General features: G+C 35.4%; 1 protein-coding gene across 8 annotated transcripts in view; it reads right to left on the reverse strand.

Moving 5' to 3' along the window:
* TBCD (tubulin folding cofactor D) overlaps window positions 1-27857 on the reverse strand; it is a 572945-nt gene that overhangs the window by 52979 nt on the left and 492109 nt on the right. For all 8 annotated transcript variants that reach the window (XM_069076616.1, XM_069076621.1, XM_069076618.1 and 5 more), the window contains 3 exons: window positions 12449-12607; window positions 12174-12312; window positions 6880-7001 (listed from right to left, as the gene is read on the reverse strand). In XM_069076616.1, the coding sequence (XP_068932717.1) occupies window positions 6880-7001; window positions 12174-12312; window positions 12449-12607 (420 nt within the window). The remainder of the gene's footprint in view (window positions 1-6879; window positions 7002-12173; window positions 12313-12448; window positions 12608-27857) is intronic.

A 27857-nucleotide genomic window follows, 5' to 3' on the forward strand; every position in this document is an offset into this window, starting at 1 on the left:
ATTGGGTAGGGGGAAAGGCAGATTTTAACTAATTAAAACAAAAAGGTTTTGAAAAAGAAAAATTCAAGGTACCTGACCCAGATAAATCACATTCTCTCCTAAAGAAAAAAACCATCACATGTGATCACTCATTTACTGTTAGTTATTTGAAAAGTCACAAAACAAAGGAGTACTACAAGACTGAAAAAGGGCAAATATTCAAAATTTCAAAACAAGGAATAGAAACTACAAACTCTGGTCTAATAAGCTTGAAGTGGGTTTCTAAAAAAATTTTTTAAATGAATCATTAAAGAAATGATTAGTGAATATCTAAAAAAAAGGAGGTAGTTATTACAATAAGCCAGGTGAAAGCTTTAAAATAAAACAGAACAAATAAAATACAGATAAAATCAGGACAAATTTGTTTTCCATTTTTAGACAGATTTAACAAGCTAATACATCACAGGAATGCTGTCGGAAAAGTGTCAACTTAGGTGAGAATCTCCAGTAAAGTACCCTAAATATTTCCACTTTGGTCTGAATTAACATTTTTCTTTTTAACAATGTGTCTAGTCCCCATCTCCAATATTCATAATTTCTCAGTCTGTCTCCCTATGCTAACTTGAGCTGGAAAAATAACATTGTTTTCCTTAGATTTCCCAATTGGGTCTGGGTCTCCTGTATTTTCTAGATCAAGATATCATACATAGCTTAGAAACCTATGAAGTCCTTTCTCGTTTAATGCAGTAACTGTGAAAGAAGTAACATGTCTAATTTTTCTAAAGTTCTATTTAGATCCTTAACTTTTTTCTTAGTTACATTTTTGTTAGATTTGAGTAAGTCTGAAAGGGATGTTTAGTACCATATCTTTACTGTCTATTTCTCCTTGAAAGATTAAATTCAAGCATTTAAATGCCGGTCTTTTTGTTATTGTTGTTGTTGTTGTTGCAAATACCTGAAACTCTTTCAGTTCATTTGAATATCCATTTTTTTTTAGGGTAGGGAAGGGACTTTTAAAAGACTGTATATAATAAGTTAAGGAGGGTGGGGGAGAAGACAAGGGGGGGAATTTTAGAGGGATGGGTAAAATAAGGAATAAGAGGGTAAGGGGAAAAGATAAAGTAACAGGGATAGGGCAAAAAGAGAGGCTGAGAAGGAAAATAGTGAGTAAAAGTAATATGGAGGGAATTTCACTAATAGCAATTAGAACTTTGTCAAATCTATAAAATTATGAGTCATTCCCCAAATGATAAATGGTCAAAGGAAATGAACAGGCTGTCTTCCAATGAAATCAAAATAATTTATAGTCCTATAAAAATGCTCTAAATCAATGTTGATTACAGAAATGCAGATTAAAACAACCTAGAGATATGATTTTACTCCTACCAGATTGGCTAAAATGATGGAAGGGGAAAGTGACAAATGTTGGAAAGGATTTGGAAAAATTGGGGCACTGGTTGCTGTGAAATTGTAAAATGATCCAACCATTCTGGAGAGCAATTTGGAATTATGCCCAAAGAAGGTTTTTTTTTCTTTTTGGAGGGCAACTGGGGTTAAGTGACTTGCCCAAGGTCACACGGCTAGTTTTTTTTGTGCTAAGTGTCTGAGGCCAGATTTGAACTCAGGTCCTCCTGACTCAAGGGCTCACTGTGCCACCTAGCCACCCCCCAAAGAATTATTAAACTAGCTATACACTTTGACTCAGCAGTACCTCTACTTAGTGTATTTCCAAAGGTGGGAAAAACCCCTTATATTTTCTAAAATGTTTATAGCAGCTCTCTTTATGGTGGCAAGGAACTGGAAATTGCAGGGATGCCCATCAATGGTTGAATAAATTGTGCATAGGAATCTGATTGAATACTGCTATGCTATAAGAAACAATGAGCTCAATGATTTTAGAAAAAACATGGAAAGACTTACATAAAATAATGAATAATGAAATGAGAACTAAGAGAATATTGTATATAGTAACAGTAATATTGTTTTAAGAATGACTTTCAGCAAACAAGTTATTTTGTCTATTACCCAAATTAACTATAAAGGACGTATGAAGATGCTATCTGCATCCAGAAAAAGAACTGATAAAAAGATTTATAAAATAATTATATATAACATATTATATATCATATATAATGTAATATATAATTAATATAATATAATTACATATAATAGTAGTCACCTCTAGGGTGGGGGAGAGAAAAAAAGAAATTTAGATAATAATTTTGCTGCGCATTTGAAAAGAATAGCAACTTATGCATAGCAGATCTGCAGTTTCATGTGTAATTGCCTTTTTTATTGTGATATGTTATATACATGCTTGCTTTATTCCATAAATTAAAAGTAAAATTAAAAAAGATTTAAAAGTATTTAAATGATAACACTGTTCATGCATTTATATTAAGTATCGATTTTTATTATTTCAATATTCATTATGCCATTAAGCAAAAAGTAGTTCCTTAATTCATTTATTTTTAACATGTATGCCTTTGCTACAGTTATATCTGAAATCATAATTGTGACTTTTGTTTTTTTTTTAAGTTCACTTGAAGAGTAATAGATTCTGCTTTAAACCTCTCATTTTAATTCTATGTGAATCCTTATGCTTCAGCTGTGTTTCTTACGAAAAAATTTCTGGATTCTTTTAACTAATCCATTATGCTGTCCTATCTTGTTTTATGGGTTAATTTATCCCATTTACATTCATGGATATGACTGCTATAATTATATACTCATCTCCATCCTGTCATCTTCTACTTTTTCCTCTCTTTGTCCCCTCCCCCTTCCTTTTATGAAGTGGTAAGAAAATTGTTTGCCCAACATTTATTATCTATAAATGTCATAATCTGTTTCCATCCCTTTGCCCTTTTCCTCTTCCCTTTGCCTTGGCCTTGATTATAGTTTTCTATTATATGTTCTTTCTTACCTTTTGACATTCCCTTTAAAATGACTCCTCACACCTGGGAGCACATTTGATGAATAACTATTCACCTATTTACCTATGCTGCCAAAACCTTGTCTTCCTTTTCCCTACCCCTCCCTATTTATCCATTAAGTTTAATGTATTTTTTTTTTTTGCCTTTTTGTAGGGCAATTGGGGTTAAGTAACTTGCCCAAGATTATACGGCTAGTTTTGTGTGTGTGTGTGGGTGTTAAGTGTCTGGCGCCGGAACCGAACTCGGTTCCTCCTGACTCCGGGGCCGGTGCTTTACTCATTGTGCCACCTAGCTGCCCCCTAAGTTTAATGTATTTCTACACATTGTTCTTTGTACATGTTTGTGTGTGTACACTGTGTGCATTGGTGTATATTAATTCATAAGTGTTCCACCTTCCTTTTTTCTGGTTCATATGGAAATAAGGCTCATGGCATATCTAGTCCTCCTACCCATTCATATTTTTATACTCTTCATCTCATGCATACACTATTTTGTGTGAGACAATAGGATTCCTCCTTTTCCCCCTGCATTGTTTCCTAACTCTTAGAATTACAGACAATTCTCTCTTTACATAAATTCATATCACACAAATACAATTTTATGTAAAGAATTCTGAGAAAAATTCACATTCCCCCCCAAAAAAACACCCTATGTCAACTTTATTGTATAGCATGGTGCTATCTTTTTCTCTCCTCCTTTCCTGCCCCTCAACTCAGGGCACCAAAAAAACAAACAAAAAAACCCTTAAAATACCCTTAAAAAAACCTTTCAAGTGAAAGCAGAATGGACATGAAGAGAATGCCACTGCCACCACAGTCAGATAAGGTGTGTGGCTTGAGACCTCCGGCACCGAGAGCTTTGCCCTGCTTTGCCAACCCACCACTGTGGCCAGTCCTGTTTGTCTGTCTTCCATCTGTCAATACTTGAGTGCTGTATACGTGTTCCCCGCCCTTGCATGTCAACTGTCCTTTCTTGTCTTTCTCTGTGTCTGGTACCCACATGTCTGTTCCCTGTGTTCTTCCTCTTGGTTCCAGCCAGGTCCCCAAATGGTTGGCCCATGGACCCCTGCAAGTTACCCTTCCTACTCTCACTTCTCTGTCTCTGGCTCCCCCATATGTCCTTGAACTTGGTAGAGGCACCCTTTCTCCACAGGTGTGAGGCCCTTTCCTACTTTCTTCCCTCTCTTCCCCACTTCCCTGGGCAAATTCATATTGCATAAAAATAGCTTTAAATAGAGAATTGCAGAATGGTTCACTTATGTAAAGTGACAAGCGTCTGCACTATTCCTAGGACCATTAGAAACAAGAACATAACTCCTAGGTCCTCTGCCTTTTTTTTTTGAGCTTTTTGGAGGGGCAATTGGGGTTAAATGACTTGCCCAAGGTCATATAGCTAGTAAGTGTTAAGTGTCTGAGGCCAGATCTGAACTCAGGTCCTCCTGACTCCAGGGGTGGTGCTCTATTCACTGTACCACCTAGCTGCCCCTGTCCTCTACCTTTCTTATTTAAATTTCTGAAGAATTTTAAGGGTCTGAGAGGATACTTGTTTCCTCCCCATTTCATTGATCAAATTTTGTGTACCTTTCTATGTTTCTTGCTTAACTAGTTTCTATTTCAAAGTATCTACCTAGTTCTGGCATTCACCAAAAGTGATTAGAAATATTATTTAATTATTAAATATTATTTAATTTTACTTTTACTTTTTTTTGCCTTTTAGAGGGCAATTGGGGTTAAGTAACTTGTCAAAAGTTACACAGCTAGTTATTTTTGTGTGGGTGTTAAGTGTCTGAGGCCAGAACCGAACTCGGGTCCTCCTGACTCCGGGGCTGGCGATTTTACTCACTGTGCCACCAAGCCACCCCTGATTAGAAATATTCTATTTCATCTTTTTCAGGTCTAATTTTTCCGCTGTAGGATTATACTTAATTTTGTAAGAGCTTTTCTTGGTTGTAAGCCTTTATCTTTGGCCTTCTGGGATATCATATTTGAAGTTTTCCTCTCCTTTAAACTGGAAGCTGCCAAGTCTTATATGATCTTGACTGACTCCTTTGTACTTGAAATCTTTCTTTTTGGCTACTTGAACTATATTTTTTTCTTTAACCTGGAAGTTTCAGTTTTTTGGTTATGATATTGCTGGGAGCTTTCAATGGAAGTTTCCTTTTAGAAAGTACCAGTGAATTCTTCCTATTTATACAATGTTCTCTTGTTTTAAGAGATCTGATCAGTTTTCATTTATAAGTTCTTGAAAAATGGTATGCAAGCTTATTAATTTTTGGTCATGATTTTCATGATATAACCTAATGAATATTAGGTTATATCTCCTTGACCTGTTTCCCAGGTTGTTATATACATGTGCACACATACCCTACCACTATCACCACATATGGATGCCCTATATATAGTATATAATTCCCCAATTTTTTATTGTGTCCTAATTTATCATGTTTATGATGTCGTATTCTGTCTATCCCATTCTAATTTTCAAAGAGTTCAATCTTTGGGAAAAGTTTATCATTGACTATTCTATTTTTCTACTGACCAATTTTCCCTCTGCAGACATTCTATTTTCTATTTTCTGATTCATTTCTTCAAAGCAATCTTCTACTCCTTGTTGCCAGGACATTCTTCTCGGACACTACCTGGAATGATCGATTTACTCTGTTTTGCAAAGTTTATCACTTGAAGTCCACGTGGTCTAAAGTTTTTCTTCATTTTATTTTGTGTTTTTCTCTCTGTTTACTCATAGCTCTAACCTCAGTTTCTGCACTGGGAATCTTTTGTTAGGTCAAATTCTGTTGCCATACTTGTGATTGGTATGGGTAGTTGATCCTGAATTTTTTTATCTAAGACTAGGCTTCAATTTCTGTGGGAATTGTCTGGCCCTTCTTTCAAATGTAAGTTAAAGCCCAGGCTACTAGGATGTTGATTTGGGTGGCAGATGCCTAGATATTTGATTACACATGGGCAGATATGTCTCATGGGTTGAATGTAGACTGCCTGGATCCTGGTCTGGTCCTGTCACATGTCGCAGACTTGCAGCCTCTGGGTTGCCTTTGAAAAGTTGGGTTTGGTCTTTTCTCCTGCAGAGGATGTGGATGCTGGCCTCTTTCTCCTGCATGGGTTAGAAGTGAGGCTTCCAGATCATCTATCACTGCAATAATCCTGTGGTGGAACTGGGTAATTTTGTATTTAAACTTCTACTAAACCTAGCTTATCTCCACTCCACACTTCCTTAGTATTCTGACCATTTTTTCTTTGTTTGTTTTTTAAATTTTGGTGTTTTTTTGGTACAGCTTTGAACTGACAAAAGGAGTTTATTGCTAATTCATTTTTTTAATCATTGTTCTATCCAATGTAGTTTTATGGCATTCCTAGGGGGTAAGTCCTAAGGTATCAACATCTCCACACCATATTCATCTGCTTTCAACCTCACTGAAAAACATATTATTGTGACAAGATTTGGAAAACACGAATTATTTGTAAATGGTACATTTAATAAAGGTGTAGTTTCAAGATGAATAATTTTCTTAAGAACTCAATGCCAAACCACATAAGTGACTGAAGCAAAATGAAGATATATTAAATTAATTTTTATCCATAAATTTAATTATTTATGAATTAAGTTTTATAAGGCTTATGGCAATAATTTGATTATTTTATTTTGTCCTAGTTAATTAGTCATACCTCTGTTCCACATTAGATTTTGGGGAGGATCAAATAAGGTGAGAAATGTGTTAAAGAATTTTGCAGCTGGAATACAACACACAGATCACGGTACAATTTTATCATTTTATGGGTAAGGAAACAGGAACACTAAAATGAAGTGCTATACAAATGGAACGTACTACTACTACTACTACTATTAGTACTATTATTACTAGTAGTACTACTACTAGTACTATTACTACTAGTAGTACTACTACTACTTCTTCACTATTCTCATTATTTTTTTAAGATGTCTAAATTACCTGTCATTCAGGAGGTTGTCCTCAAATACCTGAATCAAAGTTTCACTAAAGCTGTCCATGGCTTGAATATCATTTTGAATTTTCTTCATGTACTCAAAAAGACTCTGTGTTGAGTACCTGACCTGTAACACAGAAAAACATTCTGATAAAGACACCTGGGGAAAAGAATCTATCTCTGGCAGATAAAGATATAAGAAGAGAATTAACCCCGCATGTACATTCTTAATAACCATCACTGAGGCAAGGATATACTGTAGAGAAGTTCAACTTAATCCTTATAATGCATAGTTAATGTTAGAATCTAATGAACCACACCACCTGAATCTTATTTCTTATATATAACTATAGCCATTATGTAGTTTGTTGTTTTAATTCTGTTTTGTTTTCTCTGTATGATCTCACACAAATCTTTCCAAGTTTCTATTAATTCTTCATATGATGAAATAATATTCTATTATATTCATATACTAGATTCTTCAGCTATTTCTCAGTCAACACTTTGTTTCCAGTATTTGTTATAACAACTACTTTCAATTCTGTGAGACCTTTCTTTCTTTGCCCTTTTCAGGTAATATGGACAAGATGGGTAACTCTGGATAAAAAAATACAAATAATTTAGGCATTTGTAATGATAAATTATTCATTTATAATAACTTATGATAATATGTAGTGATATTTATCATTTATAAAAATTATAAATATAATAATTCCAAATTATTTTTCAGAGTGGTTGGACCAACTTATATTTCCACTAAGAGAATACTAGTCATCTCACAATGGCTATTTCAGTTTTGTCATCTTTGGAAAGCCAGTGTAGCTAGAGAGCTGGACTTAGGTTCTAAAATACCTGGGCTTCAGTCTTATCTCTGAGACACAGTGGTTCATTTCACCTCCCACTGCTCAGAAGAGCTACTGATAGGTATCACAAATTCCCCATTGGGAATTCCCCACACCAATGAGATCATAGATTTGGACTTTAAAAAAAAACCCAAAATTTACCAATTTATAGACCATATCTGAAAAAAAGAATGGATCCATTAAGCTACAAGTCTTTAAAAAACATTTCACTATATTAGCCCCACCTTTAAGATAGCATAATTACTGTATTAAAATGTACTACAAAGCTTTGAAATAAAGTAAGTCTCAAAAAAATCTCTGGGCCAGAAGGACCAAATAGTTATCTTTGGTCTAGTTTTAAAATAGTCCCAATCAAAATTCTCTAATATGGTAGTCTTCATTTGTTGTTGTTTCATTTCTTCATTATTCATTTATACCTAAACTCATCTACAATACCCTAACAAGTGGACATCCAGTTTGTATTTGACAATGGAAAATTCACTACTCATAAAATGCAAAATGTTTTAAACGTTAACTATCATCATCATCATCATCATCACTATCATCTCCCAATTAAATAGCACATCCATTCTGTATACCAATACAATACAAAAAATCAAACAGATTCACAGATCCAAAAAGTCAGATTCATAGCCTATTGTGTCTATCTTCCTACAATCCCTTGAGCATTGACTAATCCCATCTTTTGTCACTTTTGTCAATTTTCAAGATATGAAGTCAAACTTCAGAGTTGTTTTGATTTGCATTTCTCTTATAATTAGTGTGATTTGGAGTATTCTTTCTTATAACTTTCTTTTCAAAGCTTTCTTAATATCCTTCGATCACTTATCTGTGAAGGAAAGGCTTTTGGTATTATTTAAATCAACTAACTATTTAATTGGGATACCAAACCTTTATCAGAGAAATTTAAAATGAGGAATTGTTCCCTCATTTGAAAGCTTCCTTTCTTATCCAAGGTATATGAATTTTGTCTGTGTAGCTTTTCAGTTTCAAGTAATCAGGAATGTTTTTTACTGATATTTTTGTTTCTGTATCACTTTCATTTTCAAAATATGTTCTTCAAGGGAGATATCCAACGTTAACAAGGGGGGAGAGAGAGGAAATGGGAAAAAAAACTATTTTAGCAAAATAAACCAATATATCACATAACTCTAACAATATATAAAATGTTCTTCAATCATAGGCCCATCCTTCCCCCAACCACATATCCCTGCAATGATGAGAAAGAGGGGCATTTTCTCATCTTTATCTTCAGAACCAAGTTTGATCAATATAATTGCAAAGTTTTTAGTTATTGGTATTGTTCTTTTATATTTACATTGTTGGAGTCATTATGCATATTGTTTTTTTTGGTTCTGTTTTCTTTGCTTTCGTTCATATAAGTCTTCTACGTTTCTCAATATTCATTATTTTCTACAGTGCAATGATTTGTCATTATATAATACAACTTATTTGGGGAGCTAGGGAGTGCCAGGCCTAGAGTCAAGAATACTCAACTTCCTGAGTACAAATCTAACCTCAGGCACTTATTACCTATTTGACCCTGAGCAAGTCTCTTAACCCTGTTTTCCTCAGTTCCTCATCTGTACAATGAGTTGGAGAAAGAAAATAGCAAACCACTCCAGTATCTTTGCCAAAAAAAAAAAACAAATGGGCTCACAAAGAATTGGACATGACTAAAAAATGACTGAACAACAACAACAACTACAACTTGTTTGGTCAATCAATAGGGTTATACTTTTCAGTTCTTTGCTACTACAAAGAGCACTGTTATAAATACTTTGATGTATATGGGGCATTTAATTTAATCACAGATTTCCTTGAAGAATAAGCCTAATAGAAAGCTCTGGGTCAAAGAGTTTAGACTACTTTCTTTGAATAATTCCAAATTACTTTTCAGAATGGTTTGACCATAAATATGTGTCTACTTTTCAACTTTACCAAAATTACTGTAAAATGTTCACAATACACATAATCCTACCTAATGTAAAGCACCTAAAGCAAAGAAATTTTTTTCAATTTGTTCGACAAATTATTTTGGCAGGGCAAAATATATAAAAGTTGTTAAAAAAAACTAAGGTTACAAAGGAATTATCAATTCATCATCCACAGTACCATCATTTTATTGGTAACAGTGTTTTTGTAGTGTGTTTAGCAAAGGAAAGTATTATCAATTGCAACATCTTGTGATTTTGTGCCTTCAATTTAAATGGGCCCCAAGCAAACACATTGAGACTATTTCTGGGTTATTAAAGTATAACTATGATTCGATAATGAAAGCACATTCAAATTACAATGTATAATTACCACCAAATAGCACTTTTCACAAATAGGTGAAAAAGTTCTTAAAGAAGAAAAATGGGAAAAGGATAAAGTGCATTAAACACAAGTCTAAAACCCCCCTAAATGATTTCTTTCAAAATAGAGAGAGCAAGTAGAAAAAAATTCTACAAACTATCTTCAATATAAGAAAAATAGTGATTAAAGATAGTTTCTAGATTTCTACAGTAAGGTAGTACTGGAAAAAGAATATTGGCTTTAATATCAGATCACCTAAGATTGAGTCCAGGATCAATTAGGTAATAGCTATATGTTGGGCAATTCACAAGCTCTTTTAAGAGACTGTTTCCTAACCTTTTAAAATAAGTATAATTTTCATCCAACCTACATCACTGGGGTTTTATAACACTCAGATAAGATGACGGATTGTAAAAGCACTCTGAAACCATAAAGCATTATGCAAAGATAGCTATTATTGATTTTACAATCCTTTTATGTTGGTATTTTCTTTATTTAATTTAAAAAACTCTGTTAACTGCTTTAAAAGTAATTCTAATTCAATTTATTCCCCTCAGCCCCAGGTAATGAAAATAAAATAAAATAAAACAAAACAAAACCTAGCAAACTTTGAATGTTTTCCCTTTATAAAAGTATACTGTCTATAGAAACAAAAAAAAAAATAGCATCCCTATTTCAAAAGTAAATTCTATTCTCATAACCTTAGCATTTGAGCTACTATTTATAATACCATGGGAGAAAATATTTTTAAAACAATCTAGATTTCACCATCATAGGATTTAGAGTTGAAACAACCTAAAATATCATTTAATCAAACCCTTTTATTTTACAAAAAAATTTAAAAAGCAACCTGAAGTCCAGAAAAATTGGATTTATCTAAGCTCACAAGGTAGTGAGCAGAAGAACTGGGATTCTTAACCATGTCCTTTGATTCTAGATCTTAGGAAGGTAAATTTTTAATTTCAAGTTAAAGAACAAGACTTCAAACAAAACAGATAAGCAGTATTTTATATTAACCAATTGTATTAAAAGTGATTTTATTCTAAGACTGCTTGGAGGATATCAATAAACATTCTAAACACAATATAATTTTTTATATATTAGAAGAAGGAAATGTATTAGAAAGAAATACCAGATTTTTAAGTGAAAATGAAAATTGTTTAAATATTTGTGTTTGTAATAGCAAGAGCAATACAATAAATAGGCAAGCAAAGTTATAAAAAAAAAACACTTGTGCAAATATCTCTAGGGAAAAGAAAACCTGAGAGCATGTATGATATTTTGTAAAAGTCAATTTTTAAACCCCAGAGGTATTCCCAAGTCTGTTTGTATATAATATACTTTACTGTCATCTTTAAGAAGGTAATTTCATTAAAGTTTCAATCATACTGCTCCTCTGTCACACAAGATTTTTCACTGTCAACTGAATTATTTGACCACAAAGATGACAATATAATCTTGTGGTCATGGGAAAAGAACTAAATACTTCACTGTGTGTGGAAATGCACAATCACAGAATGATGCGAAACCATTCTCAGAAAGCTAAAAGATTTTAAAAAAGAACAGAAACCAACAAAAGACAATAAAAAGGTCCATAATTACAACAATCTTTCTATCCTATAATGTCTATCTTCCAACACTGCTGCAATTTACTAAGAAAAGTTTCACAGGGTTCTAAACTGGAAGAGACCTTAAAAGGTAAATTTATTCCAACCTCTAAACTTTATAGATAAGTAAATTGTGGTCCAGCCATGTAACTATATCACCATACCAAAGATATTCCTTAAGTCCACTGTGGTGAAAGACAAGTTTTCTTTTCCCTAGTGATATTTGCACAAGTGTTTTTTTATAACTTTGCTTGCCCATTTATACACACAAATAATTAAACAATTAAAAATCTGGCATTTCTTTCTAATACATTTCCTTCTTCTAATATGTAAAAAAATGTGCTCTAAGACCTTACAGAACAGAAGTAATCACAATGATTCACATATAAAGTAACCTGAGCTTCATAAAGTAGCCTCCAGACCCACAGGACAGGCCTAGAAGGCAGGCAAAGCAACTTTTTCCCCTACTTGGAGTATCATGGCTCCATATACATTACTTTAAAAGAATTAAAACACAAAATGTTTTCTTACCGTTGACTCTGTTAAGCCACCAACTGAGACTGCCAAACCTAACAAGACATGGTATCGATAGGCTGGCAGTGCAAGGAGTTGAGTAATGCAAGGGAATGCCTGTGAAGGAGCATTCCAATTTAAAATAGAAAATTGTGATCTGTAAAGAGAAGTAAATACAGTATATTATTAAATTTTCTCTTTTCTTTTTTTTATAATCCATTCACTATATAAACACAGTAAATTAGGGTATGTTGGAATAAAAGTCTAAGGAAAATATACAAAATTTCTCCTACCTTGGAAATATCTTCTCTAATTCTTCTCTATAAGGAATGTGGGGAACTGGAGGGCTGTCAAAGTACAAAAGACTCAAGAAAATAGATCCAGCATGAGCTCGAAATCTGTCAATTTTCTCACTCGATTGTTGGGCTAGACAGCACATGATCTGTTTGCAGCTGCAAAATAACAACAGCCACTGGTTTATCCACTACTATGAGCATTAGGAGGAATACACTAGCACTTTAAGGTGAAAAGCTTATATAGCAAAACTCAGATATTTAGCTATTGTCCTAATGCCGAAGTTCTCAAACTTTTTAGTCTCTGAATTGTTTCACACTTAAAAATTACTAAGGATGCAGCCTTAGTGTATGTGAATTATATCTATTGATATTTACTATATTAGAAATTTAAATATTGGAATTATTTTTAAAGGGTCTTGAGGACTCCCGTGGGTCTAAAGACAATATTTTTAAATTGCTTGTCCTAAGATATATTAAAAGTTCTCTAATTCATTCCAGGTGGAGGATGGAGTAGAGAAAGACATTTCAATGAGCAAAACATTTTTACAAAAGAATAATTATGACTTCAGAGCATATTATAATCAGAATTTTTTTTTTTAATATGGAGTTAATGGTGCCTCCTGAGACCCAAAAGACTCACTCTTGACAGGTTTTCTTTGTTCTGGACACTAAACATATGTGTTCTTCCTGCTTAATAAATACCCTGTCTTGTCATTTTCTGGAAACTTCTAAACACCATGCTTTTATTCCATATTTCCAACCTAGTGATCTCCCTTCTGTGATATCAGAGGAATCAACCAGACCAACAGAATGTGAATCTACCTTCTTCATCTAAAATAAAAAAACTCCAATTTTTTCAATGGGCATACTTTGTGTGAACACGATTATAGCCAAGAATTTTAAGTACCAAGTGAGAAGGTGAAATTGAATGTGTTAAGTGGTGTTTCTAAACACCACTTTTTATCTTGCTGCGACCTAAAAACCACTAATCCCAAGGATCCAACATAAGACTTAATTGTGTTAGTCACTCGTTCTGGTGAAAGAGACCCAGCTATGTCCTCAACCACAAGGTCTTCTACCCTCACCACAACTATTCCTCTATTCTCCTGAACCCAAGTGTCTTCTTTAAGTTCTTGAACATAACCTGCAATGCACTATAATAAAATGATTCATGTATTTCTGGACTATTTGGTTCTCTAGTGAATTATACTCTAAGAACAATAAATGATGTTAAGGGCTAGGACATCTTAAACTACAAGGGCATAGGACATTTTAAACTACAAAATGAGTTAGACTGGACTACATGATTTTCCAACCTTAGATCTATGATCCCACATAAATAATATTTTGTTGTTCAGTTGTCTCGAACTCTTTGTGAACATATTAGGGGTTTTCTTGATACTGGAGTGGTTTACCATTTCTTTCTCCAGCTCATTTGTCCAATGAGGAAACTGAGACAAAAAGGGTTCAGTGGCTTGCCCAGGATCATCTATCCAGTAAGTGTCTGAAGCTGGATCTGGACTCAGGAAAGATAAGTCATTCAGACTTCAGGCCCAGTATTCTATCCACTGTACTACTTAACTGTCTTATAAGTAATATGCACATGTATATTAACGAACAAAATACGGTAATTTGAAATAGAAAACAAGTTAAATATTCTCTTTTCTTCTTAATCTTACCCCTCTCTCCCACTTACACTTCCTTCCCTTCCACCTTCCCTTCCCTTCCTTTCCTTTCTTTCCATGGGGGAAGGCAGGGCAACTGGGGTTAAGTGATTTGCCCAAGGTCACACAGCTAGTAAGTGTTAAGTGTCTGAGGCCAGATTTGCAATCAGGACCTCCTGACTCCAGGGCTTGGTATTGACTGTGCTACCTAGTTGCCCCAAAATTCTTAATCTTAAGAAAAAAAAAAGAGGAACAAAAATGGATTTCTTTATTAGAGTTGTAGATCCCTTGTCATTTTTAACATGTAATAGTATTTTATTTTTCCAATTACATGCAAATAATTTTTAATGCTCATTTTTATAAGATTTTGAGTTCCAAATTTTTCTCCCTCTTGCCCTCTCCTTACCCCATCAAGACAGCAAGCAATCTGATATAGATTATACATGTGCAATCACATTAAACAATATTTCCACATTAGTTATGCTCTGAAAAAAGAAACAGAACAAAAGTAGAAAAAACACCCAAAACCCCCCCAAAAACTTAAAAGTGAAAATAGTATGCTTTGATCTGTATTCGCACTCCATAATTCTTTCTCTGGATATGGATGGCATTTTTCATAAAGAGTCTTTTAGAATTATCTTGGATCATTGTATTGCTGAAAAAAACTAAGTCTGTCATAGTTGGTCATCACAGAATGTTCTCCTGGTTCTGCTCACTTCACTTTGCATCACTTCATTGTAAGTCTTTCCAGGTTTTTCTAAAATCTGCCTGCTTATCTGGTATAGGGAGCCAAAAAGGCTTGATTCAGCACTCACGTATCTTTGGGTGGTCAGCTCTAAATGGGATGTCTTTCGAGGACTGCAGCTTTGGCCTTGAAGTTTGCTCTCAATTGTATCCATTTATGACTGTGGCTATATTAAGATGTACCTGAGGCCTAGATCAAAGGTCTTCAAATCCTTATCAAATTATCTATTCTGTGCTACTTCCAAAATACAACAGACTAAGGTAACGATAAGAAAACTTGAGTCCTCTTCCTTTGTCTCTTTGCTCTATAAAAACCTTGTCCTAAGAATTGATAAATGGAGTTCATTGTTTTTCCTTGAAGTACCCACATGGCCTGGTCATTTCTTATTCATGTCTCTGGTCATGCTTAAGTGCTGGACACTGAGCAGCCCACGGCAATCTGGCAGCACAATAGTATTCCATTACATCCATATACCATAACTTGTTCAGTCATTCCTCAGTTGATGAGCATCCTCTCAATTTCCAATTCTTGGCCACCACAAAAAGAGCTATATTTGTCTACAAGTAGGTCTTTTTCCATTTTTATGTTTTCTTTGTGATACAAAAATTGGTAGTGTTATTGCTGGATCAAAGGGTATGCAGTTTGACTGCATAGTTCCAAACTGCTCTCCAGAATGGTTGGATTAGGGCACAACTCCACGAAAAATGCATTAACATCCTTATTATCCCTTATCTTCCTCCATATTTATCATTTCCCTTTTCTGTCATGTATGTCCATCTGATAGGTATGAGGTTGTTTTTGTCACAGCTGTTTTCATTTGCATTTCTCTAATCAATACTGTTTTAGACCATTTTTCTATGTGACTATAAAAAACTTTAATGTCTTCATCTGAAAACTACCAGCTCATATCCTTTAACCATTTGTCAATTGGAAAATGACTTCTATTCTTACAAATCTCAGTTCTCTATGTGTTTGAGAAATGAGGCCTTTCTCAGATATGTCTGCTGTGAAAACTATTTCAGTTTTGTGCTTTCCTTCTAATCTTGGTTACACTGATTTTGTTTGTGCAAAATCTTTTTAATTTAATGCAATCGAAATTATCAATTTTGCATTTCATAATGTTCTCTATCTCTTGCTTGGTCATAAATTCTTCCCTTCTCCATATATCTGCCTTGTCATTTTCTGAAAAATCTCACTCTTACAATTTTTTCCATCTTTTAAATTATTAAATATCAGTGGAGAAGCATCTCCACTGGCTTCCTTCTTTCTGTATTCAACTATGTATGAATCTTTCTTACTTGAACACACTTCATGTGATCTTATTTCCTATTTTTCTCATTCCAAACTTGTCCAAAAAGTTAACTACGTTCTGATTCCATATTTTCACTACATAATCCTCCTTAATAGTCTACAAGTTTCAAACCTCCATTTGTTGTTCAGTCACTTAGTTGTGTCTAACTCTTCCTGACCCCATGAGGCATAGGTGCCAATGGGGTTTTGTTGGCAAAGATACTGGAATGGTTTGCAGAAGTTGAGTAACTTGCCCTGGACCACACCACTAGAATGTGTCTGAGGCCAGATTTAAACTCAGGTCTTATTGACTCTAGGCTTAGTGATCCATCTATGGAGTCACTAAGCTGCCTCCAAGGAAAACAGAGGTTAAGTGACTTGTACCAGATCACACAGCTAGTGTCTGAGGATGGATTTGAATTCAGGTTTTCCTGGCTCCAGGCCCAGTGCTCTCTCCATTGAGCCATCTAGCTGTCACTCAAACCTCTAGCGAAATTCTTAAAATACTACCAGTAACTTTATTATCACAAAATCCAATTGTATTCACTCAGTCTTTAATATTTATTTTTCTTCAATGTTTGATAATGTTGAGTATCTTTTCTTTTTAAAAATTATCTTTCAATTAATAAGTATTTGCCCTCTCTTCCTCCCACCTCTCCATCCCTAAGAAAAAATAAAAAAATGAAACTCCTGTAATAAATAATCAGGTAAGTGACCTTACTAGGGGGTTGAGGCAAGATGGCAAAGAAAAGGTAGGAACTCACCTGAGGACTCACAAATTCCCCTGCAAATAACTTTAAATAATGCCTCAAAACAAATTCTGGAGTAGCAAAACCCACAAAAGGATGAATGGGGTGAGACAAATTTTCTAGCCCAAGACAACACAGAAGGTTGGCAGGAAAGGTATGTCACATTAGGATGAGAGTGAAACACAGTCCAGTGTAAGCCACAACCAAGCAAACCAGTCACAAAACTTGGGGGTGACTGAATTAGTGGTGGCAGCAGCAGTGTGCTTAAACTTGTTGTAACTCTGGGGTAGATTCAATTGTGATCCAGGGGTGGGGAACTTTTGACCTTTTTGTGTTCTATGATTGAACAAATGAATGTACTTTATTTATGATTGGAAACTAATCTCCATTTGAGAAGAGGGGCTTTGTGATGGACTAAATGAAGGTACAGCCTAGGGGTGGAGTAGTATTTAGAACAGGGACTTTGTAATTGATTGAATGAATGTAAGGTCCTGGGGTGGGGTAGTACTTGGAGATTATTTAATCACACTTAGTAAATTCTGTATTTTGAATGATGTCATATTTTGATCTCTTTTCTTAATTTGTCACTGAATAAAATGGAGAGCACCTATGCTGGTATTTTGAACCTGGGGAGTTGCCTTTGCTTGGCATTGCATTACACTCATTCATTGTCAAAACAAATAACAGAAGAATGTCATATATGTCAATAGGAAAAGGAACAAACTCTTCCTTGGGTAGTAACTGGAGAGACAAGAAGGGGAAAAGTTCCAGCCCAAATCTGGCAAATAGATTATACTGGTCTCCTACCCCAAGATAAAGGATGCAAATTTATAGGTATTTGTATTGACACCTAGTCAGGTGCCTTGTCCTTAATAAGTCTATATTATGGAATCCCAATGCAGATTCAAAGTGACAATGGGTCACATTTCAAAGGTAATGAAATGAAGAGATACTGTATATTGAACAATATAGAATGGATATATGATATTCTATATTATCCATAAGCATCTGGATTAATTGAAAGAATGGATTATTAAAAGAACAGTTAAGGAAGTTAAGTTCTAATAATTCATATCAACATTGGAATGATAATTTGTCCACTGCTTTATGTAATTTGAATAGGACATTGGAGAAAAAGTACACGTCTAGCCAAATCTGCAAATTAGAAAACAACAAACACATAAGATGCCAAATGGTGAGTACTGGACTGTGAGGCAAGATGTCCCAGCACCATATCCAGGAATACCTGGCTCAGCAGGTATAAATAATAAATAAATAAATAAATGATGAACAATGATTTACATTGTTTAGAGGACTTTTGGTTGGATAGAAAAGAAATAAGAAAACATCGGAATATGTATGAGAATCCCTAAGAATCATTTTGAATGAATATTACCTAAATCAGTATTAGCAGCTTGAGGAATACACATATTGGCTGGTGTAACAGATTCTAATCATCAAGGAGAAATTACTGTGGCATTGCAAAATTTGGGTGAAGAGCTCATACAGTTCTGTCAAAATGATAGAATAGTTCAAGTGATCATTATTCCTTATGAAACAATACCCGTTGTGAAAACTGTCCATAGGAAATAACTATCAGAGTAACTGACGGGTTTGATTCTACTGATAGAATAAGACTCGGAGCTAAAGTATGGGCAAAGCAAAAGCCAGATGATGTTCCAAAGGCTGTGGAGATTATAGGACATGGGAAATTTTTGTTTATTCAGCAAAAATGTTACAAAACATAACTTGTTTATTCAGGAAAAAAAGATCGCCAAATTGTACCTTTAACTCATATATTCTATCATGAATGAAGCTATGATAGTGAGTTCATAGGCTCTAGACGCATGGCTGACCCTATATCTGTTTCTTTGTGGCATTTTTGTCTGTTAAACTTGTTTGCAAGATTTGTTTCCTGCAGGCTCATCCACCTGCAGATGCCTGATTATGTAAGCCAAATGTCACCCCCATCCACAAATGTGCCACCCCTAGATGTGACATTGGCCAAACCCCAGATGCCAGCTAAAGAACTGACCTCTCGAATGGGTCCTCCTGGATCTGGTATCAACCAAACTTCAGATGCCAGCTAAAGAACTGACCTCTTGGAGCAGGGACAGCTCTATGTCCAATTTTTGCAGGAAGTAGCTATGGAGAAGGGACCTTCACCCCTTACCCCAAGATTCTGAGCCCTATTCATCCAAGGGAAACTTCATCAGGTGGTTGTGCTCAAGCTCCACCCTAAGATATTATTTTATACTTATTTTCTGTCCATTACATTATTATAAAGTTCTGCTGACACCAGTTATTTCTGAAGTCCCATTAACTTATATAATGAAATGTAGTGTTCATGTATTTTTGGTATGTAAGGACATGAAAGATCTTGGGGCCACACATAATGGTAATGGGAATTTGAAGATCTTCCCTGCCCCTTAATAAGCCTAAGGGAATTTGAAGATCTTTCTTGCCCCCTAAGAAGCCAAATGTAATCACATGGAAACTGTAGTGGGAGGAGTTTGCTGAAAGGTGGAGCAGAGGCCAAAGGAAGCTGGGAGTCAAGAGCAATTAGACATGTAGGGAGGAGAGCATGCACACAGAGGAGATAGCTAGGCTTGTGAGTGTTTGTTTGCCTCCTGCTGTGCCAGCTAAGCTTATGAGTGTCTGTGGGAAGGCTAAAGGATGGTGTGGATTCCTGTTGTGCTGTGGTGTATTAACTTCTTTGCTGTTATGATGGATTTGGCTTTCTGGTGTCTGAATAAAGGTTTTGCTTCTGTCTTCTGTATGGAGAGTCTGCTATATTTTGTAACTGAGAACTATGTTGGCCTATTCATAGTCACCACTGATGTGAATGTTGCATTGGCACTACAACCCCCCCAAAATCAAATATAATCTTCGTGTGCATAGAGAGGAACAGTATAAAACTGGAAAAGTGATATCCCTGTTTTATTGTCCTCTAATTAGACCACACCTGGAATATTATCTTCAATTCTGCATGTCATATTTCTGGAAAGACAATGAACTGGAGTAACATCCAGAGAAGGGTAAATCATTTTGGTACTTTAGATCATGCCATATGAAGACTAATAAAAGGAAAGGAGATATTTAGCTTGGAGAAAATAAGATTTGAGACAAAAGAGCTGTTTACAAATATCTGAAGTACTACTTGGGGAGAGTCAGAATTGTTCTTTTTTTGTACCAAAAAGCATAATTAGGAAAAATGAGTAAAAGCTGTAGAAAGGCTTGAGTTGATTATTTTTTCTTTTCTTCTTTATTAATTAGTTTGTTTACTTTTAGTTTACAAGATTCAATTACACAATTCCTCGAGATTCACATTTTGTCCCATCCCTCCCTTCTCCCCCATGGCAACATACAGTTGAGTATAGGATCTGTAAATACTTTCACATTATACATTAGTTGGGTTATAAAGACAGATTGAATCAGATGGAATGAAAAATGGTAAAGAGGACACAAAACCAAACAAGAAAAGGAAAAATATCAGGTAGTTTACTTCAATCTGGATACAAACTCAGTTCTTTCTAGTTCTTTCTCTGGATATACATACACATTTCTCTCTATCATGAGTTTTGGGGATTGACTTATATCACTGCATTGCTGAGAAGAGTCCAGCCTATCAAAGATGGTCATGAGACATATGTTGTGCATGTAATTGGGTACAAATTTCTCCTGGTTCTACTCTTCTCACTCAGGATCAGTTCGTATAAGCCTCTCCAGGTAAATATGAAGTCCATCTGCTCCTTGTTTCTTATACCACAATAGTATTCTATAACATGCATATACCACAACTTGTTCAGCCATTCCCCAATTGATGGGCAACCCATTAATTTCCAATTCTTTGCTACCACAAAAAGAGCTGCTATAAATGTTTTTGTACATATGGGTCTTCCACTTCTATGATCTCTTGGGGATATAACCCTAGGAGTGATATTGTTGGGTCGAAGGGTATGAAATTATTTATAGCCCTTTGGGTATAATTCCAGATTGCTCTCCAGAAAGGGTGGATGAGTTCACAACTCCACCAGCAATGCATTAGTGTTCCAATTTGCCCACATCCTCTCCAGCATTTGTAATTTTCCTGTTTTGTCATCTTAGCCAATCTGACTGGTGAGATGTGGTACCTCAGAGTTGTTTTGATTTGCATTTCTCTAATCAATAGTGAATTAGAGCATTTCTTTATACGCTTATAATTAGCTTTAATTTCTTTCCTTGAAAACTGCATTTTTATATCCTTTGACCATTTGTCAATTGGGGAATGTCTTGTTTTCTTATAGATTTGACACAATACTCTGTATATTTTAGAAATGAGTCTTTTATCAGAGACATAGGTTGTAAAAATTCTTTCTCAATTTCCCACCTTCCTCTTAATCTTGGTTATATTGGCTTTCTTTGTACAGAAGCTTTTCAATTTCATGCAGTCAAAATTATCCATTTTACATTTTATAATGTTCTCTAATTCTTGTTTAGTCATAAAGTCTTTCCCTCTCCACAAATCTGACAGGTAACCTATTCCTTGTTTTCCTAGACTGCTTACAGTATCAACCTATATACCTAGATCATGCACCCATTTAGACTTGATTTTGGTATATGGTGTTAAATAATGGTCTATGCCCTGTGTCTGCCATACTACACCCCAGTTTTCCCAGCAGTTTGCAAATAGTGGGTACTTATCCCAAAAACTGGGGTCTTGGTGTTTATCAAACAATAGATTACTATAGTCATTGACTTCTGAATCTTGTGTGCCTAATCTATTCCATCGATCCACTCCTCTATTCCTCAGCCAGTACCAAGTAGTTTTGATGACTGCTGCTTTCTAATACAGATTGAAATCTGGTATAGCTAGTCCACCTTCCCTAGCATTTATTTTCATTAATTCCCTTGATATTCTGGACCTTTTATTCTTCCAAATGAATTGTTACTATTTTTTCTAGCTCTATAAAGTAGTTTTTTGGTAAATTAATTGGTACGACATTAAATATATAATTTAATTTAGGTAAAATTGTCATTTTTATTATATTAGCTCGACCCAGCCACGAGCAATTGATATTTCTCCAATTAGTTAGATCTGACTTTATTTGTGTGAAAAGTGTTTTGTCGTTGTGGTCATATAGGTCTTGGGTTTGTTTTGGCAAGTAGATTCCCAAATATTTCATAATGTCTACAGTAACTTTAAATGGGATTTCTCTTTCTATCTCTTGCTATTGAATTTCATTAGAAATAAATAGGAATGCCGAGGGTTTATGTGGGTTTATTTTATATCCTGCAACTTTGCCAAATTTATTTATTATCTCAAGTAGTTTTTTACTTGATTCTCTAGGATTCTCTAAGTATATCATCATATTATTTGCAAAGAGTCATAGTTTAGTCTCTTCTTTGCCTAATTTGATTCCTTTGATTTCTTTTTCTTCTCTAATTGTTACTGCTAACATTTCTAGTACCAGATTGAATAAGAGGGGTGATAGTGGATCCCCTTGTTTCACCCCTGATCTTATGGGAAATGCTATTAGCTTATCCCCACTACATATAATACTTGCTGATGGCTTTAAATAGATGCTACCTATTATTTTAAGGAAAGCTCCATTTATTCCTATACTTTCTAGTGTTTTTAATAGGAATGGATGTGTATTTTGTCAAAAGCCTTTTCTGCATCTATTGAGATGATCATGTGGTTTCTGCTAGTTTTATTGTTGATATGATCAATTATACTGATGGTTTTCCTAATATTAAACCATCCTTGCATTCCTGAATAAATCCTACCTGACCAAAGTGTATTATTCTTGAGATAAGTTGCTGTAGTCTTTTTGCTAATATTTTATTTAAAATTTTTTATCTATATTCATGAAGGAGATTGGTCTATAATTTTCTTTCTCTGTTTTATCTCTTCCTGATTTAGGTATCAGTACCATGTCATAAGAAGAATTTGGTAGGACTGCTTCTTCACTAATTTTCCCAAATAGATTGTAGAGTATTGGAATCAATTGTTCTTTAAATGGTTGACAGAATTCACTAGTAAATCCGTCTGGCCCTGGAGATTTTTTGCTAGGGAGTTGACTGATGGCTTGTTCAATTGCTTTTTCTGAGATGGGGTTATTTAAGTAATTTACTTCCTCTTCAGTGAATCTGGGCAACTTTTATTTTTGTAAATATTCATCCATTTCCCTAAGATTGTCAAATTTATGTGCATACAATTGGGAAAAAATAATTCCTAATTATTGTTTTGATTTCCTCTTCATTGAAGGTAGATTCACCTTTTTCATTTTTGATACTCATAATTTGGTTTTATTCTTTCTTATTTTTTATCATATTGACTAAGGGTCTATCAATTTTATTGTTTTTTTTTTCATAAAACCACCTCTTAGTTTTATTTATTAATTTAATAGTTTTCTTAATTTCAATTTTATTAACCTCTACTTTGCTTTTCAGTATTTCTAATTTAGTATTTAATTGGGGATTTTCAATTTGTTCTTTTACTAGGTTTTTCAATTGTGTGCCCAATTCGTTGACCTCCCTTTTCTCTAATTTAATCATATATGCAGTCAGGGATATAAAACTTCCCCTAAGAATTGCCTTTAATGAATCCCACAAATTTTGGTATGTGTAATAGTAATGGCATTTAAAGATTCCCCTGTATTGGCTTGGTTTTTGGTTTGATGGTGTTAAAACCTAGAGTTTGTTAATCCCACTTGTGGGATGGACTTGTTGACGTGAAAAGAGAGTGCTGAACTGGGAGGAGCTGGTGATGTAGATTTGGAGAGACACAAGAGAGAGGCAGAAGAACTTTTTGGAGGCAGCACCTTTGGAGGCAGAGAGAGACTGATAGGATTGCTGAGGGCCACTTTGAATTGCCCAGGACTTTTGAGAGCTACCACTCAGAGCTGCCAAGGACTGAGGAGACATGGCTGTTATGCTGGCACGTTGTCTGTCTGTTTTGATGTTGTTTTGCCAGATTTGTCCAGTGGCGAAAGACAGTGCTGTTGTTGCAGAAGTGTGAGAACCTTTCTGTTGGTTCAGAGCTACTGAGACTGTTCTGCAGACAGAGAGTGAATACTGTCCACTGGTGAAGGACAGTGCTGTTGTTGCAGAATTCTTGGAACCTTGCTGTTGGTTCTGAAGCCCTGAAGAAGGATTTTCTTGTTGTATGTTTACAGAAATCCTGGAAGAGGGTTTTGCTAATGTTTTCAGAGGTCCTAGGACTAATTCTACAGACAGAGGATGAATTAATTAAAAGACTGGCAATGTATCTTGTGGCCTTGCTAAGCTTTGTCTCCCCAGGAACAAAGATTGCTGAGAACTTGCCTCATGTCAAGATGAAGAAAAGACCTCCATTTGGGTATTAAGTGCTGTGCTTAAACTTGTTGTAACTCTGGGGTAGATTCAATTGTGATCCAGGGGTGGGGAACTTTTGACCTTTTTGTGTTCTATGATTGAACAAATGAATGTACTTTACTTATGATTGGAAACTAATCTCCATTTGAGAAGAGGGGTTTTGTGATGGACTAAATGAAGGTACAGCCTAGGGATGGAGTAGTATTTAGAACAGGGACTTTGTAATTGATTGAATGAATCCTGGGGTGGGGTAGTACTTGGAGATAATTTAATCACACTTAGTAAATGCTGTATTTTGATTGATGTCATATTTTGATCTTCTCTGTTCTTAATTTTTCACTGAATAAAATGGAGAGCACCTGTGCTGGTATTTTGAACCTTGGGAAGTTGCCTTTGCTTGGCATTACATTACAGTATGTTGTCTCATTATTATCATTCTCTTGAATGAAATTACTGATTGTTTCTATAATTTCTTGTTTGACACACTCATTCTTTAGGATTGTTTAATTTTCAATTAGTTTTTAGTCTGTCTTTCCATGGCCCTTTATTGCATATAATTTTTATTGCATTGTGCATTTAACATTTCTGCTTTGCTGCATAGAATTGTGAGGTTTTTATGCCTTAGAACATGGTTAATTTTTGAGTATGTGCCATAAAACACTGAGAAGAAAGTATATTCCTTTTTAATCCCCATTCAGTTTTCTCCAGAGATCTATCATACCTATCCTCTCTTAAATTCTGTTCACCTCCTTAACTTCTTTCTTATTTATTTTGAGGTTAGATTTATCAAGTTCAGAGAGAGGGAGATTAAGGTCTCCCACTAGTATAGTTCTGCTATCTATTTCTTCCTCTAATTCCTTTACCTTCTCCTCTAGGAATTTGGATGCTACATCACTTGGTGCATATATGCGAAGTAATGATATTGCTTCATTCTCGATGGTGCCTTTTAAGAGGATATAGTTTCCTTCCTTATCTATTTTAATTAGATCAATTTTTGCTTTTGCTTTATCTGAGATAAGGATTGCTACCCCTGCTTTTTTTTACTTTAGCTGAGGCATGATATATTTACCTTTACCCTGTGTGTATCCCTCTTTTTCAGATGTGTTTCTTGTAAACAGCATATTGTAGGTTTATGATTTCTAATCCATTCTGCTATCCATCTCCATTTTATGGGAGAGTTCATTCCATTCACATTTACAGTTATGATTGTTTTCTTTTTCTTTCCCTCCATCCTATTCCCTCCCTTGTTAATGCTCATATTTTCCCCTTTCTCCCTTCCCCCCTTACTAGTTTTCCTTTTGACCACCACCTCCCTCAGTATTCTCTTATCAGCCCCCCTCCCTTTTCTCCCCTTCCCCCTTACTTCTTCCCTCCCTACAAACCACCCCCACCCCTCTTTTGTAGCCCTCTCCCCCTCCTACTGCCTGTAGGATATTTTTATACTTAATGAAATATGTTATTTCTTCTTCGCACCAAGAGTGACAGAAACAAATCTCATGAGAAGCTCCTCTCTCTCCCCTCTTTCATTCTAAAATGGTATTTTTTGCGTTTCTTCTCCATAGAGTCCTATGCTTAACTGGTTGTTATTTCCTCCTTGCATCATAGAACCAATGAGGAAAAAGCTCATATAATTCTCATCTCCCTCCCTTCTTTTCCTCGGCTATATTTTTTTTATGCCTCTTTGTGTGGCATAGTTTACCCTTTTCCACTTCATTCATTCCTCTTCTTCCACTGCAGTCCCTTTGTAGCCCTTAATAAGATTTTGTTTTAATCGTCATTTTGTGTATTTTATACTCATACCCTCTACTTGTCTACAAACAGGCTGTGTGTGTGTGTGTGTTTTCCTTGTTTACCTTTCTGTGTCACCCTTTCATCTTGTAATTGGAGGTTGAATTTTCCATTGAGCTCTGGCTTTTTCATCAGGAAGTTCTGGAACTCTGTTATATTGTTGAATGACCACCTCTTTGCCTGGAAGAATATGCTCAGTCTCGATGGGGAGGTGATCCTTGGTTGTAACCCAAGCTCTTTTGCCTTCCGGAAAATTGTATTCCACTGCCTCTGATCTTTCAGTGTAGAGGCTGCCAAATCCTGTGTGATCCTCACTGTGGACACTCGATATTTAAATTGATTCTTTCTGGTCGCTTAAAGTATTTTCTCTTTTACCTGGTACTTCTGGAGTTTAGCCACAACATTTGGAGGACTTTTCAGTTTGGGATCTCTTTCAGCAGGTGTCTGGTGGATTCTCTTGATTTCTATTTTACCCTCAGGTTCTAGTATCTCAGGGCAGTTTTCCTTAATGAGCTCTTGGAGAATGATGTCCAGGCTCATTTTTTCATTATGATTTTCTGGTAGGCCTATGATTCTCAGATTATCTTTCCTGGATCTATTTTCCAGGTCAGTTATTTTTCCATTGAGGTACTTTACCTCTTTTTCTAATTTTTCATTCTTGTTTTGTTTACCTAATTCTTGGTTCCTCGTAGAGTTATTTGTTTCAATTTGCTTGATTCCAGTTTTTAGCAAATCATTTTCCTTGGTTAGTTTTTGGACCTCCTTTTCCATATCATACACTTTTCTTTTTAGGGAGATGTTTTCTTCATTATAATGTTTTTCTAATTCTGTAATTTTGGTTTTAAGAGAATTATTCATTTTGTCTTCTACATCTCTAATTTGGTTTTCAAAGTTCCTTTTGAGCTCATTTAGGAGAGCTTTCTGTGCTTGGGACCGGTTCCCTGTTGATGTTTCAACTATGGGTGTGGAGTCTACATTGTCTCCCTCTGAGTTTGGTTCCTCTCTCTGAGGATAGTAGCACTCGAGTCTTTGTAGTCTGCTTTCTACCCATTTTGTGGCAGGGCCCTAGCCATGCCCTTCCTCTAGGGATCCCAAGCCTTTACAGTAGAGGGTTTTGCCCTGGGGCAATAGTTACTATGTTTTTAGGGTTGGGGGGGTGTTGGAGCATGCAGGGTTCACTCTGCCATCCTGGTCTTTGGAGATCCAAATAGAGGCTTTTTTTTTTTTTAATTTCTGGGCTATGAAGTGGTAGTCCCAGGAGTATCTGCTGTCCTGTACAGGGGCCCCTGCATTTGGTTCTTACCTTGCTCCTTCCAGTCCCAGACCTTTGGTGATAGGCCTGGTAGTGGCCCTTGTGGTTGGTGGGACAACTTGCCCCCCGAGGTGATCAGGCCTCTTCCGGGCCTGCCCCTGCATGCCTGTTGCCTTCTGGGCCTGCTCCTGTACTCTGCTCCTCGACTTGATTTTAAGAAAAATTAACAAGTAGCACTACCAAGAAGTGGAATGCACTAAAATATAAAAGTTCTCCCTCATTAGAGTTTTTAAGCAAAGACCAGAAGACCACATTTCGGGTAGACTAGTATAATGTTCAGGTAGGGATTAGACTAGATAGCTTCTGAAGTCTCTTTCCACCTTAAACATACTATGATTCTATATGGCCCTGCATGAACCCTAAACATTTTCTAGTTAGCTTCCTGTGCATCCTAAGTGTTGCAAAAAGAAGCAATGTAAGAACGCTGAAAGTAAAAACCTCTTTTCACTTTTTACTGCTGTGTAGAGACAGTAGTATATGAAGAGTCTACCAGAGATGATATAGAAGTATTATGGTGGAA

The sequence above is a fragment of the Petaurus breviceps genome, unplaced genomic scaffold (assembly GCF_028583685.1).
Source record: "Petaurus breviceps papuanus isolate PSGF00001 unplaced genomic scaffold, PetGlider_PUasm1.0 90925, whole genome shotgun sequence".
Classification (NCBI taxonomy): Eukaryota; Metazoa; Chordata; class Mammalia; order Diprotodontia; family Petauridae; genus Petaurus; species Petaurus breviceps.